Genomic DNA, 15342 nt, shown 5'->3' with positions numbered 1-15342 from the left:
GCACACCCCCAGGAATGCCCTGCTTTGCCGCTCCGTGCTCCTCTTCCGAGCATGGGGCTGATCCATGCTGCCTACGAGGCAGCACGGGAGAGGGTGGAGGTCAGTTCTCAGGGAACCGACCTTGGAGTGCGGGCTCCTAGGTCGGTTCTTGGGAACCACCTATCTTATGGCCGTTTAGCCACTGAGTAGAGGCCATAGGATTGCGCCTTAAAAGGAGTTATCTCAGGGCTGTATCCACAGTGGAGTGTGTGGGTGGACTGGAAAGCAGAATGTAAAAAACAAATAAGGTGTCAGGGTGGAAACTGAGCCCAGAGAGCCTCAGAGCAGTTTGGATTCCGAGGAGGAACAGCAATCCATGGGAGAGGGGCCAGCTCACCCCTCCCAGGCTCAGCACCTGGCAGAGATTCCTCCTGCCAGCATTCCTAAGATAGATAGTGACCCTGGCAGTGAGGGAGTGCGGGAGGGGGGCTTCTTAGATGCTCGACGCAGACGCAAAGAGCGACGAGTGATGGAGGGCGCGGAAAGGAGGCGTAGAGCCCATTTGGCGCGCAAGCAACGGCCGCCTCCCATGGACCCAAGGGAAAGAGGGAGGATCTCTCCCTAGCCCATAAGTTCTGGGTCTTCAAGTGACTCTCTTTCAAACGGGGGTCAACTACCTACTTGAAGCTTAGGCCACTCTGCTGTTCCTTGCTTTAGTCGCTGGTGATTAGCATCTGAAAGAGTCATTAAGTTGTAAAAGGATTAAAGCTTTGAAAAGAAATCCTTTCGTTTGTGTCTTGAATTGGCTATTGGAATCTACTGAGAGAGGCCGCCAAGGCGCTCCTGACAAAAAGGAAGAAAAAGAACCCTCAGTAAAAATAAAACCTGTTCCCACCTCCAAAACCTCTTCTAATGGGAAAACAATAGAAAAGCATTTTCTCCTAGAAAGCAGAAAAAGAGATAGGAAATGAGCTCAGTTGTGCCTGCCCCACTGCTGCTTGTTTGCCCCTCTTCCCCTCCCAAACCTTGATGGTGCAGCTGGGTGAGGGAGGATGCTCCATGGCTGAGTGGTGTCCATATCTCCTGTGAGTGTGAGAATGTCAAGAGCAGATGATGATGGTGGGGGGTGGCAGCGGAGGGAGGTGAGGGTGGCAGCACATAGCACTGGCTCAGTGCTCATTAGCTCCATGTGCGGGAGAGAAGAGTGCAGGAATTCAGAGGTGGCAATAGCACACCATACTAGAATTGCTGCCTGTGGCAAGTGCCTCTTCACATCCCCCTCATGGCAGCCCTGAGCAAGTTCTAGAAGGGTTAGAGGCTTGCTCTCTTTTTTTTTTAAAGCTGGGAATCTGGACTAGTTAGTGGGCCCCCTGAGATGGTGGGCTGGGGGCTGCAGCTAACCTTAGATTCTGGCACATTGTCTCAAATAGCAAAGGTTTCAAAATGAAGATGGAGTAATACAATATGCACCTCTCTCGCAGATATACATTTACAATGTTTAAAATATTCTGACTTGTATAGTATGGGTAGTGAAGTATCGGAGGGAAAGCTGGATGCTCCCCCTCCCCCTCCCCCACCGTCCTTTTGATCTCTTGTGTTTGGATTCTTCACAATGGCAGTTTTTTCTGGCTCCCATACATATGGAAGAAATTATGAAAGCAATTATGAGTATGAGTACTGGGAAATCACCTGGCCAGGATGGGTTTACAATTAAATGGTATAAAACATTTTCCAACCTGTCAGTTCCAAAACTACACAGTATCTATAGCCATATTTTGAATCTGGTTGTCCCTTTCTTCATTAAATGATGCTTATATCACTGTGGTCCCTAAGTCTGGCAAAGATTATACTCATCATGCTGATTTCTGGCTTGTTTTGTTAATTAGTGTAGACCTTAAAACATTAAAGGCTATTTTAGCTGATAGACTTCAAGAAGTTATTACAACATTACTTTGAAGAGATTAGGTGGGATTTATCAAACACAGACGGGGGCCGGCAGTCTTAGAATCATAGAATCAAAGAGCAGTAGGGTTGGAAGGGGCCCACAAGACCATCGAGTCCAACCCCCTACTCAATGCAGGAATCCAAGTCAGAGCATCCCTGACAGATGGCTGTCCAGCCTCGTCTTGAACGCCTCCAGTGCGGGAGAGCCCACCACCTCCCTAGGTAATTGGTTCCATTGTCGCATTACTCTTAACAGCCAGGAAGTTTTTCCTGATGTTCAGCCGGAATCTGGCTTCCTGTCACTTGAGCCCATTATTCCGTGTCCTGCACTCTGGGGCCCCATCTACATGAGCCTTTTACTCTGGAGCAGGTGTAAGTTGAGGTCCTTTTGACGCAGTTGCCACTTCACAGCTAACCGTGGTTTTCTCCTGGAAAATGCGGATTTCCAAGGAGGTGTTTTGCTGCAATGTTTTTGGTTTGCTGTGGGTTTCCCGTGGTTGCGAGCCGTCTGTCCCTTCCCCAAACCGACTTCACATTTTGCGGTGGGCGTGTTGTAGGCACGTGTAGTGCCTGCATTGCTCTGTGTCGCCCTTTTACTCCTCCCTTCCCTTCGCAGCTGCGCAGTTACAGAGGCACAGAGAGGCGTTTTTATCTATTTAATCACACTTTCGCACATTTTTGCACCTTCGTATCTTCACAAAACTTGCTTTTAGACTCAATGCCCGAAGGCTGGGCTGGGTGGGGGGTGGAGGGAGGACTAACATTGCTCCGGCCACCATTTCCAAGCGATGGGTAGGCACTTACCGCTCATGCTTGTGAGTGCGAACCATTGCAAGAGTCTCAGGCTGGGGAACAAACAGATGGCGTGGAAATGAAGGAGTGCAGAACACCTACTTTTTACCTAACGGACAGAAAAACACAATAGAACCCCTAAAATACAAAAACAGCCACTGAAGTGTTGCACCCCTGCACTCATGGGACTGCACAGTTGCGCATTTAAGTACAATGGCAAAAAAAAAAAAGGCACGGCAGAGTTTGTTAGGGAAGTGTGCAGTAAATCACGAGTGTATATCACCAGAAGTTACTTCAAAGCTGCAATGCTGCGCAGTTGCAACGGAGTGGAGGGTGAAAGCGGTGCCATGTAGATCGGGCCTGGGATGATCGAGAAGAGATCCTGGTCTTCCTCTCTGTGACAACCTTTCAAGTACTTGAACAGCGTTATCATGTTTCCCCTCAGTCTTCTCTTTTCAAGGCTAAACATGCCCAGTTCTTCCAGTCTCTCCTCATAGGGCTTTGTTTCCAGTCCCCTGATCATCTTTGCTATCCTCTGAACCCTCTCCAGCTTGTCTGCAACCTTCTTAAGTGTGGTGCCCAGAACTGGGTGTTCCCCTGAGTAGAGGGGAACTAGTACTTCCCGGGATTTGGAAGCTGTGCTTCTATTAATGCAGCCCAAAATAGTGTTTGCCTTTTTTGCAGCCACATCACATGGTTGGCTCATGTTCTGCTTGTGATCTACAACAATTCCATGATCCTTCTTGCTTGTAGTGTTGTTGAGTCAAGTATCCCCCATCTTGTACCTGTGCCTTTGGTTTCTTTTTCCGAGGTGCAGAACATGGCATTGATCCCTATTAAATGTCATTCTGTTGTTTTCTGCCCAGAGCTCCAGCCTATCAAGATCACTTTGAATTCTGTTTCTGTCTTCCAGGGTATTAGCTATCCCTCCCAATTTTGTGTCATCTGCAAATGTGATCAGCATTCCCTGCACCTCCTCCTCCAAGTCATTAATAAAAATGTTGAAGAGCACTGGGCCCAGGACTGAGCCTTGTGCTAACCCACTCATTACCTCTTCCCAGTTTGAGAAGATCCCATTGATAAGCACTCTTTGAGTCCGATTCTGTAGCCAACTGTGGATCCACCTGATTGTTGTTTCATCTCACCCACTTTGAGCTAGTTTGCTCATCAGGATATCATGGGGCACTTTGTTGAAAGCTCTGCTGAAGTCGAGGTATATTATGTCCACAACATTCCCACAGTCCACAAGGGAGGTGACTTGATCAAAAAATGAGATCAGATTCGTCTGGCAGGATTTGCTCTTGCCAAATCCATGTTGGCTTCGAGTCATCACTGCATTGTTTTCAAGGTGCTTACAGAGTGATTGCTGTATCATCTCCTCCAGAACGTTCCCAGGGATTGATGTCAGACTGACTGGTCTGTAGTTCCCAGGTTCCTCATTTTTGCTCATTTTGAAGATATGGACAACATCAGCCCTCCTCCAGTCATCTGGCACTTCACCCGTCCTCCATGATTTCTCAAAGAGAATAGACAGTGGTTCTGAGAGTTCTTCTGCCAGTTCCTTTATTACTCTAGGATGCAGTTCATCTGGCCCTGGAGATTTGAACTCATTCAAATTAATTAGGTGTTCCTTGACCATATGCCTATCGATTTCAAGCTGCAATCCTGTTCCTTCAGCCTGTACTTCGCCTTTGCCAGGGGGCTCATAGACCCTCTTTTGGGAGAAGACTGAGCCAAAGTAGGAATTGAGCACTTCTGCCTTTTCTTTGTCATCTGTTATCATTTTGCCATCCTTATTGAATAGTTGGACCACCATTTCTTTCCTCTATCTTTTACTACACACGTATCTGAAGAAAGCCTTTTTGTTGCTTTTAGCCTCCTTCGCCAACCTCTGCTCGTTCTGGGCTTTAGCCTTCCTGATGCTTGAAATAGTGATAGAGCAGACCAGGCTGCCATTGTCTCTTTGGACGCTGAAAAAGCCATTGATAAAATTTACTGGCCATTTATTTTTGCTATTTGGACTAAATTTGGCTTTCCTTTATAATTTCTGAAGTAGGTTACTATTTTACAGTCATTTCCAAGAGCAAGAGTAATCAGTAATGGGGTTGGGGGGTGGGGGTTCCACTTGAGAAAGGAACCAGGCAGGGATGTCCACTTTCTCCTTTGATATTTGATTTATGTTTGAAACCTCTGGCTTGTGCTATTAGATGGAATAGTGGTATTCACGGCTTTGTGCATGACAGTTTAGAATTTAAAAGTATTCTTTACACTGATGATCTTCTATTGTTTATTTCTGAACTCTAGTCATCTGTGTCAGTATTGATGCAGCTGATTTAATATATTTAGTAATTTGTCTGGTTATTCAATTAATTGGTCAAAATCTGAACTGATGCCCATTGGAAAATCTATATCTTGTAGTGTATTAGCAGATCCGCATTTTCGATGGTGCCTGGATGTTATTACTTATCAGGATTATTACTTATCTTATCAGGATTTAGGTAGATGGGCATCTTTAAAGCTGAGTTTGTGGGGTAAGGTAAATGCACTTAAGATGAATACCATACCTTGGATTGTTTAAGTTATATGTGGGATTCCCTTATCTATATCTACATGGCAAATATTTTCAGAAAACCAATGCTTTGTTTCATAAATTTCTGGGGGTACCGCTCCGCCAAGATTATCTTTGTAAAAGATGCAACTTCCAATTAAAGAAGGTGGATTTGGTTTCCAGATCTTGTCTTGTACCATAAGGCTGATTTGCTGACTCATACTGAATTTTGGTCTTTCCTGTCTGCATTGGAACTTCCACCTTGGTCTGTTTTAGAATCTTTTTGTCTGGTTCCTCTCTCTAAATGGATGGCGTTAGGTTCTATACATACAACAATGTGTATGGTTCCTCCCACAGTTTCTAAAGTTAGAGATGTGTGGTGTATAATGTCATGTCAATTATACTTTGATCCATTTTATTGTGCTAAATTGACTTCATGGGGCAATCCAGATCTAAAAATTGGTAAGAAAATGTTTTTCTGGCAGACATGGACAAAGTGATTTTTACTTTGAATCAACTGGTGAGTGCCAATGATGAGTTTTTGTCATTTTCTACCTTTCATGCCAAATATGACTTGCCAGCCCCTTCATGGATCACTGCCTTGTTGTGGCAAAGGGGCTTGCGTAACTCAGTGAAGCCATAAGCTATGCCGTGCAGGGCCACCCAAGACGGACAGGTCATGTCAGAGTGTTCTGACAAAATGTGGTCCACTGGAGAAGGAAATGGCAACCCACTCCAGGATTCTTGCCAAGAAAACCCCATGGAACGTATCACAAGGCTAAAAGACATGACGCCGGAAGATGAGCCCCTCAGGTCGGAAGGTGTCCAATATACTACTGGGGAAGAGCAGAGGGTATTTCCAAGTAGCGCCAGAAAGAGTGAAGCGGCTGGGCCAAAGCTGAAAGGACACTCAGCTGTGGATGTGTCTGGTGGTGAAAAGAAAATCCGATGCTGTAAAGAACAATATTGTTTAGGAACCTGGAATGTCAGATCAATGAATCAAGGTAAGCTGGAGGTGGTCAAACATGAGATGGCAAGATTGAACATCGACATCTTGGGAATCAGCAAACTAAAATGGACAAGCATGGGCAAATTTAATTCAGGTGAGCATCGTATCTACTATTGTGGGCAAGAATCCCTTAGAAGAAATGGAGTAGCACTCATAGTCAACAAAAGGGTGGGAAAAGCAGTACTGGGGTACAATCTTAAAAACGATAGAATGATCTCAGTACGAATCCAAGGCAAACCATTCAACATCACAGTAATTCAGGTCTATGCCCCAACCACTGATGCCGAAGAAGCTGAGGTTGATCGGTTCTATGAAGACCTACAACACCTTCTAGAACTAACACCCAAAAAAGATGTCCTCTTCATCATAGGGGATTGGAATGCTAAAGTAGGAAGTCAAGAAATAACTGGGATAACAGGCAGGCATGGTCTTGGTGTACAAAATGAAGCAGGACAAAAGCTAATAGAGTTTTGCCAAGAGAACACGCTGATCATAGCAAACACTCTTCCAACAGCACAAGAGGCGACTCTACACATGGACATCACCAGATGGTCAATATGGAAATCAGACTGATTATGTCCTTTGCAGCCAAAGATGGAGAAGCTCTATACAGTCAGTCAAAACAAGACCTGGAGCTGACTGTGGCTCAGATCATGAGCTTCTTGTTGCAAAATTTCAGCTTAAATTGAAGAACGTAGGGAAAACCACTAAACCATTCAGGTATGACCTCAATCATATCCCTTATGAATATACAGCGGAGGTGAGGAATAGATTTCAGGGATTAGACCTGATAGACAGAGTGCCTGAGGAACTATGGACGGAGGTCCGTAACATTGTTCAGGAGGCAGCAACGAAATCCATCCCAAAGAAAAAGAAATGCAAGAAAGCCAAGTGGCTGTCTGATGAGGCTTTACAAGTAGCTGAAGAAAGAAGGGAAGCGAAAAGCAAGGGAGAAAGGGGAAGATATATCCAACTGAATGCAGAGTTCCAGAGAATAGCAAGGAGAGACAAGAAGGTCTTCTTAAATGAAAAATGCAAAGAAATAGAGGAAAACAACAGAATGGGAAAGACCAGAGATCTCTTCAAGAAAACTGGAGATCTCAAGGGAACGTTTTGTGCAAAGACGGGCATGATAAAGGACAAAGAAGGCAGGGACCTAACAGAAGCAGATGAGATTAAGAAGAGGTGGCAAGAATACACAGAAGAACTATACAGGAAAGATCTTAATGTCTCTGATAGCCATGATAGTGCGGTCACTGAACTTGAGCCAGACATCCTCGAGAGTGAAGTCAAGTGGGCCTTAGGAAGCATTAGTAACAACAAAGCTAGCGGAGATGACAGCATTCCAGCTGAGCTATTTAAAATCCTAAAAGATGATGCTGTTAAAGTGCTGCATTCAATATGCCAATAAATCTGGAACACTCAACAGTGGCCACAAGACTGGAAAAGGTCAGTTTACATTCCAATCCCAAAGAAGGGCAACGCCAAAGAGTGTTCAAACTACCGCACAATTGCGCTCATTTCACATGCCAGCAAGGTTAAGCTCAAAATCCTACAAGCTAGGCTTCAGCAGTATGCGAACTGAGAACTACCGGAAGTACAAGCGGGGTTTCGAAGAGGCAGAGGAACTAGAGATCAAATCGCCAATGTTCGCTGGATCATGGAGAAAGCAAGAGAATTCCAGAAAAACGTCTATTTCTGCTTCACTGACTATGCTAAAGCCTTTGATTGTGTGGATCACAACAAACTGTGGCAAATTCTTAAAGTGATGGGAGTACCAGACCACCTTACCTGTCTCCTGAGAAACCTGTACGAGGGTCAAGAAGCAACAGTAAGAACCAGACATAGAAGAACTGTGTGGTTCAAAATTGGGAAAGGAGTACGACAAGGCTGCATATTGTCACCCTGCTTATTTAACTTATATGCAGAGTACATCATGAGAAACGCCGGGTTGGATGAATCACAGGTCGGAATTAAGATTGCCGGGAGAATTATCAACAACCTCCGATATGCAGACGATACCACCCTAATGGCAGAAAGCGAAGAAGATCTAAAGAGCCTCTTGTTGAGGGTGAAAGAGGAGAGTGCAAAAGCTGGTTTGAAACTCAACATTAAAAAAAACTAAGATCATGGCATCTGGCCCCATCATTTCCTGGCATATAGAAGGGGAAGAAATGGAAGCAGTGATAGATTTTACTTTCTTGGGCTCCAAGATCACTGCAGACAGTGACTGTAGCCATGAAATTAAAAGATGCTTGCTCCTTGGGAGGAAAGCTATGGCAAACCTAGACAGCATAGTAAGAAGCAGAGACATCACCTTGCCGACAAAGGTCCGTCTAATCAAAGCTATGGTTTTCCCAGTAGTAATGTATGGCTGTGAGAGCTGGACTATAAGGAAGGCTGAGCGCCGAAGAATCGATGCTTTCGAACTGTGGTGCTGGAGAAGATTCTTACGAGTCCCCTGGACTGCAAGGAGGTCAAATCAGTCCATCCTAAAGGAAATCAACCCTGAGTGCTCATTGGAAGGACAGATACTGAAGCTGAAGCTCCAATATTTTGGCCACCTAATGCGAAGAGAAAACTCTCTGGAAAAGACCCTGATGCTGGGAAAGACTGAAGACAAAAGGAGAAGGGGACGACAGAGGATGAGATGGCTAGATAGCATCACTGATGCAATGAATATGAACTTGAGCACGCTCCAGTAGAGAGCGCAGGACAGGAAGGCCTGGCGTGCTATGGTCCATGGGGTCACGAAGAGTCGGACACGACTGAACGACTGAACAACAACAACAAATGACTTGCCAGCTATGGCTGAATGGCAGTACTTGCAACTGCAGCATGTATCTAGGCTTGGCCCAGCCGCTTTTACAATATTAGAGTCTCTGTCATTATTTGCAGCACTTACTGGGGCTGGTCAGGCAAAGTGACCCATGATCCATGTCTATAAATACTTGTTACTGGTGAATAATTACGATATACAGGGTTTTAAGCAGGAACAGAACAGGGAATTGGATTGTCCCATTCTGCCTATCACATCTATGGATCTTAGGCTGCGTCTTATTCAGCAAAAATTTTGTTTCATGTCTAATGGATGTTGCAACATCTCTTTAATAAAGGATTGTCTAATTCAGCTAATCGCTGGTGGTGCAATGCAGCTAATGCTTTTTTAAAACATATGTTTTGGCAATTTTGTACTGGAACAGTCTTTAATATTCACTGAGGTACATGCTCTTTTAAATTATTTACCTGCTTCATGGAAATTAATGAATGGTCAGTGTAAATGGATTCTCGGTGCCCTGTTGACAGCTAAAAGCCTGCTATTACAACATTGGAAGGATAAACACTCACCTCCTATAATGCAATGGACCTTACAGTGTTTTCAGCATTTCAACGGGTGCCATATAGATGCCACCTTCAAATGGATACTTATTTGGAGCTAGGTAGACAGGAGCAGGCAAAGTGAACATCAGGACCTGCTACAGGTGGACTGCCCCTCCTTTGGGAGATGAGAGGGGGGAGCAGGGCCATCCTACCAACCCTGCTGACAGTCCACTTAATTTTTTTCCTCTTCCCTCCCCATCGCCTTTTCCTTGTGTGTTGTGCCTTTTTTAGATTGTAAGCCTGAGGTCAGGGACCGTCTTCTTTGCTCATTGATTCTAAGCTTCTCCAGGAGACTGTTTTGGGTGAGGAGTGGGATAAAAATACTATAAATAAATAAATAAAAATTTGGTCTGCTTTTGTTGAAGACTGTGTATGACTGCTAGTAAGCTGTATTTTCATATATATGCATTTTATATGCATGCATTATGGATGTATATTAAAAATACCTCAATAACAATAATAATAACCCTTAGCCCATGGGTTAATCCAGCCATGCCCTCATTTACCCAAATGTCAGTTGGGGATGGTCTAGAATCATGCTGCTGATGGAGAAAGGCTATTGATATGGGGTAGGAAGCCCAGAAAGAGCTACATGGAGGATAAAGAGTGAACTGTGTAACTGGGATTTGGCTAATGGTGTTTTTTTTACATATATAGAAAAGTCTGCCTAAATTTAAATTGGAATATTTGGCACATTTAGGAAAAACATATTCCTTTCAGCATAGGAAATTTCTACCAGCATTTCTGAGCCACAAACATGCTTTAAATAAGAGTTAGGCACTGTTTATATCTGAAGTACACACATTTAAATGAGGAAGCAAGTCCATATGGCATGAAATGCTCTCTTTGGCAGCATGTCAAAACCAATTTCCTTTCCTTCTGTGCTCCTCTAAATGCCACAGTATTGGCTCCTTTGCTCACAAGGGCTACCCATAATTGCTACTTCACATCTTACATTCCTATGCAACAGGAGAACTCCCATGCATCTAAAAGCCTCTATAACTGAAACTCAGAAAGACTCGGGCATGCACCTATACATTTTACAAAGATGCTGTAGCAATTCCGAGATGCTGAAAACTGTCTGGCCATCCCCAGGACAGATCCATAGGCAGATGCATGTCATAGAATCGTAGAATAGTAGGGTTGGAAGGGGCCTATAAGACCATTGAGTCCAACTCCCTGCTCAATGCAGGAATCCAAGTCAAAGCATCCCTGACAGATGGCTGTCCAGCTTCATCTTGAATGCCTCCAGTGTGGGAGAACCCACCACCTCCCTAGGGGATGGACTGTCAAAACCTTTCTCACATTGTCATCAATGAGGAAATCTCACAAAGAAATTACTCTTGTGTGATGTAAATAATAAAAGAAGTGTCCCCAAGAATCCATGCTGTGTCCGTACTTGTTACTTCATTAGGACAAGGATAAGCAGCAAACAACTTCCTACTGCAGACTCCCTCCCATTTCTCTTACCTGCCAATGGCCTTGTCTAACGGCACTGAATAAAGGAACAACCCCACGTCGGTTGGGCTGGGCAACAGCTGCTCCCTGCTCGAGAAGCAAACGACAAACGTCCAGCTTGCCTCGTCCTGCTGCAGCAGTCAAAGCTGGAAGAGAGAAAAGACTGATTGGAATGAAGGTCATGCCAAGAAAACCATCTGTTTCATGACTTCCAGCTAGGGTATGCACCTAAGTGCTGTGCAGTGGCAAAAATGGAAACAATCCCTGCCTAAAGGCTTACAATCAACTGTCAAAAGAAAAGAAACATGAGAAAGGAAGGAAAGGGTTGTGACTGTTGAACAGCAAAGGCTTCAGGTTGCCATTTTCAAGACTGACCCAAGAGATAAGGAGTGGTGCATACTTTGCTAGGACATTGTCTGTGTCATTTATGGCAAATGATGGATGTTAAGTGACATGAGAGGAGGGAAAACTGAAGTCACATTCTCTACACCCAGGTAAGGAGCTCTTACTGACTACTTCGTTCAGTGTAACTCCCACTATTGTCTCAAATCTCATAAGCATAACAAATATTTATTTGAAAGCCAGAAAGAACTCCTTTGTATGGGAAAATTTTCTGGCACACTAAGAATTGTATGGAAAAAGTACCAAGTACCCATAGAATCTTGGGTTATTTTACTAAATGCACTTAATCACCTGTCCACTTGCTATAATTTCCACAGTCAGCATTTGCGGATAATTAGAGCTACATTTCCAATCTGTCAGATGTAAACCTCTGTATACCTTGAGAGTTTCTCAACAAAAAAGGTTTAATTGGTTTAATCAAAGCAAAAATCCAGAGAGGACACCATGTTAGCTTGTTGCAGCAAACAATAACAAAGAATCTTATAGCACTTTAAAAACTAACAAAATTATGATGTTAGTTTTAGGGTAGGATTAGAGACCCTTTATGGGGTCACAAAGAGTCGGACACAACTTAACGACTGAACAACAACAACAACAACAAAGGCCCTTTTGTTAAAAAAAAAACCACCACCCCAAAAGCTCCCTCATCTGCGCTAAAAATCAATGCAGTTTCCTAGCATATAAAACCATGAAGTACATGGCAGCTTCAACATCCCCTCAAACGCTGACATATGGGACCTTTCCCAGAGTGTTGACAACTGTATGCAGCATTGCAGGGGCACAATTTCCGTAAACAGAGACCTATTTTATTGATAAGCGCATCAATTTCTTGCTACAAAAATTCAAATAGTATTCATTTTATGTCACTGGGGAATCTGAAAATGAAGGGTTTCTTAAACGTAGGTGGCACTGAGAGGTGACTGTAATTTGTAGGTTTGCTTTCCAAAACCAGTGCACTGAGCAGGGAGTCAAATCAAACCTGAACCAAAAACTGGACTGTACTTCCATATCTGGAGCACAATCTAAACCATTACTTTAAAGTTTCTGTTGCACCCAAACTAGAACGGAACCAAAAAACAAATCCAGGCTACTGGTTGAGAATAAGGGTTTGACTAAGAATATGGTATGGTGGTATACCAATCCCAAACAGAATGATTTAATAAAGCTGGGAGGAAATGTATACATTTCAGAGTTTGCCAACTGCAATCCACTGTAGTAGCTAGGTCCGCAGAATCCCAGGCAGAATGCAACAACCTCCTGGGATACTTGTTCTGATGTAGGTAGTTCTAAGAGATTGGGGGGGGGGGGTGTCTGGCTGCATGGGGATGTGTGTGAGGTTTGAGACTAAATATATTTTAAAATTTTAAACTTGCTATGTTTTCCATCATATTATACGCTATCACCTCGTAATCCAGAATCAACATATTATTTTCCTTGTATTCCCCTCCCTCATATTCCAATGCCCGTACAATTTGTAGACTTTTCTGTACAGTATGTTTAACCATATAATATTAAGAGCAGGAAATAGCACAAATGCATGTATCACCTGAACATGTATGCAGTTCAGCAGCACCATGTCAATGACATTTAAATTTTCCCATATGAATCAGAATGGAACTGGTTCAGATATGCTGAATGAGTTTCCAGACCTTTATTGATCTGAACTAGAACAACTTTAGTTTCAACTAAAACAGAACCAAAGCACTAAATGATTTGACTCCTTGGCACTGAAGTAAAATTTGGACTGAGGCTTTTAAGAAAAGAAAAGACATGTATATTTATAAGAAACCCCTTTTACTCTCCAAGTTCATTAGGAAAAAACCTGGAGCATTTTCCTGAAAGCATTGTCTGTATAATACCAAAATTATCATTAATTTTCAAGTCTTCATGTGCTTAACATGAAAGTGTCTGGGAGAGAAGGAGACACTTTCAACTGGAAAAACAGACCAAAGCACTTTTTGAAATGACACTTTCCCAGCATCAACACAATGCAGTTTCTTTTCTGTCTATCACCTCCACCCACCCTTTCTCCAATAGGCCACGTTCTTTGTCTTATGCTGCTCAAATCTGCCTCTTTGAATCTTCTGACCTGGCTTGTCTCTCTCTGTACTATTTTGTTGCCACTCACTTCAATCTTTTAGAGCCCTCCCATCATAAAAGAGAAGACTCTCCGCAAGAGAACCCTGATCTAGATCCCTTAGAAAACAACAGTGTTATGACTGATATTCGTGAACCCACTAGCTGTGCAAAACACATCCATTTGAAATTAGTAGTTGGAAGCTATGGAGCAGATTTAGCTTGAAATATCTCTTGTCTTCCAAAAAGCCCAATTTATCTGCTAAGAATAAGGAGGCACCTGCTGAAGTGGATTATTAGGATGCTTCTTTGAGTCCCCAGCATTGTTTCGTAGATCAGTTATGACACATTGTGAGGCAGTCTTAAAGACAGCATTCGCATTTCCACCTATGGCTGCCTATTCATGTTTCTCTCAGGCACTGATTGTAAGAGGTAAATATTCATTCAAGTTCTGACTTCATTGTCTTGTCAGTATCCCTAGCTTAGGTGCCCACCAGCAGCACAATTTGGAGACAACAGAATAATACAATTAACCAAGACGATTTGCCACATTGATGCAACAATCTGGACACAAGCAAGACACGTCAGCCAAACCAGGCAGCAGGAGGAGCAGTGGCATGAGCACTGGGATACCTCTTCTCTATGTAGCAGCTTTCCCCAGCCTGGAGCCCTCTAGATGTGTTGGGCCACAAATCCCAGCACCCCCAGCTACCTATGGTGGCTGGGGAGGCTGAAAGTTGTAGTCCAACACAGCTGGAGGCATCAGGTTGGGGAATGCTGCTATATTGATTTCTATAATGGTAAAAGACAGGCCCTGCTTGCAAGAAAATATGACTATACTCAGGGATTTGTTTATGAACAAGTTGCTTTGCATGGTATGAAGATCAAAGCACTAAATTTTTCTCCAACCGTCCACCAAATCTTTGTATTTCTTCAGCAAAGTTTATTTATTTATTTATTTATTTATTTATTGCATTTATATCCCGCCTTTTTTCCTCTTGCAAGGAACCCAAGGTGGCTTACATTATCCTCCTTCTCCTCTCCATTTTATCCTCACAACAACAACCCTGTGAGGTAGGCTGGGCTGAGAGTCTGTGACTGGCCCAAAGTCACCCAGTGAGCTTAATGGCTGAGTGGGGACTAGAACCCGGATCTCCTGGCTCCCAGTCTTGCTCCTCCCATGGGCTAGTGGGAAGCTCAAGTTTGGGTAAGGGGATATGTGAGCTTATTTGAACATGCTTGTTAAAGGATAACAGAAAGCACAAAGAACACTGGCTTGGCAAAAGGAACGGCAAGTCTGATTTCCAATAGGACTACACACTGGCTGGATTCCTGCTGCTCCCACTACACCCTCCCTGCTGGCTTTCCTGACCCTCCAGCTGGCTTACTGTTGCCCTTCCTGCCCCCCCCCATTCTCCCTAGTGCCTTGCTGCTCTTAGCCCCTCCCCCATCAGCTTACCAGACAGAAGCCCCTTTCCCCTGTTTTTTCTTGAGGCCTGAATGCACTACAAAGGAAAGCATCAGCCTGTAGACACCCACCATCCTCATTTCCTAAGAATGTCTCTGAGCCCCACGTGTGGCCCAGAGGCATTTGTGGGAAATGGAGATGCCAACTACAGAAGGCCCCCACTTAGCTTTGAAGCGATCCCAGCTGCCAATAAGACTTAAAAAAAAGTGGAAGGCCTAGGGCCAAGAAAGGTGTCCGGGGGCACACTGATGTTCGTGGGCACCATGTTGCCTATCCCGGCTCTAT

The 15342-nt window shown here is 44.0% G+C and overlaps 1 protein-coding gene across 1 annotated transcript in view; it reads right to left on the bottom strand.

The window, feature by feature from the left end:
- TANC2 (tetratricopeptide repeat, ankyrin repeat and coiled-coil containing 2) overlaps positions 1–15342 on the bottom strand; it is a 529014-nt gene that overhangs the window by 16554 nt on the left and 497118 nt on the right. The window contains exon 21 of the mRNA XM_084857421.1: positions 11124–11257. Within this exon, the coding sequence (XP_084713547.1) occupies positions 11124–11257 (134 nt within the window). The remainder of the gene's footprint in view (positions 1–11123; positions 11258–15342) is intronic.

This window comes from Heloderma suspectum, chromosome 5, assembly GCF_057233095.1.
Source record: "Heloderma suspectum isolate Gila_16-S chromosome 5, 16-S_ref, whole genome shotgun sequence".
NCBI classification, from domain to species: Eukaryota; Metazoa; Chordata; class Lepidosauria; order Squamata; family Helodermatidae; genus Heloderma; species Heloderma suspectum.
This window is presented reverse-complemented; position numbering and strand designations above follow the sequence as displayed.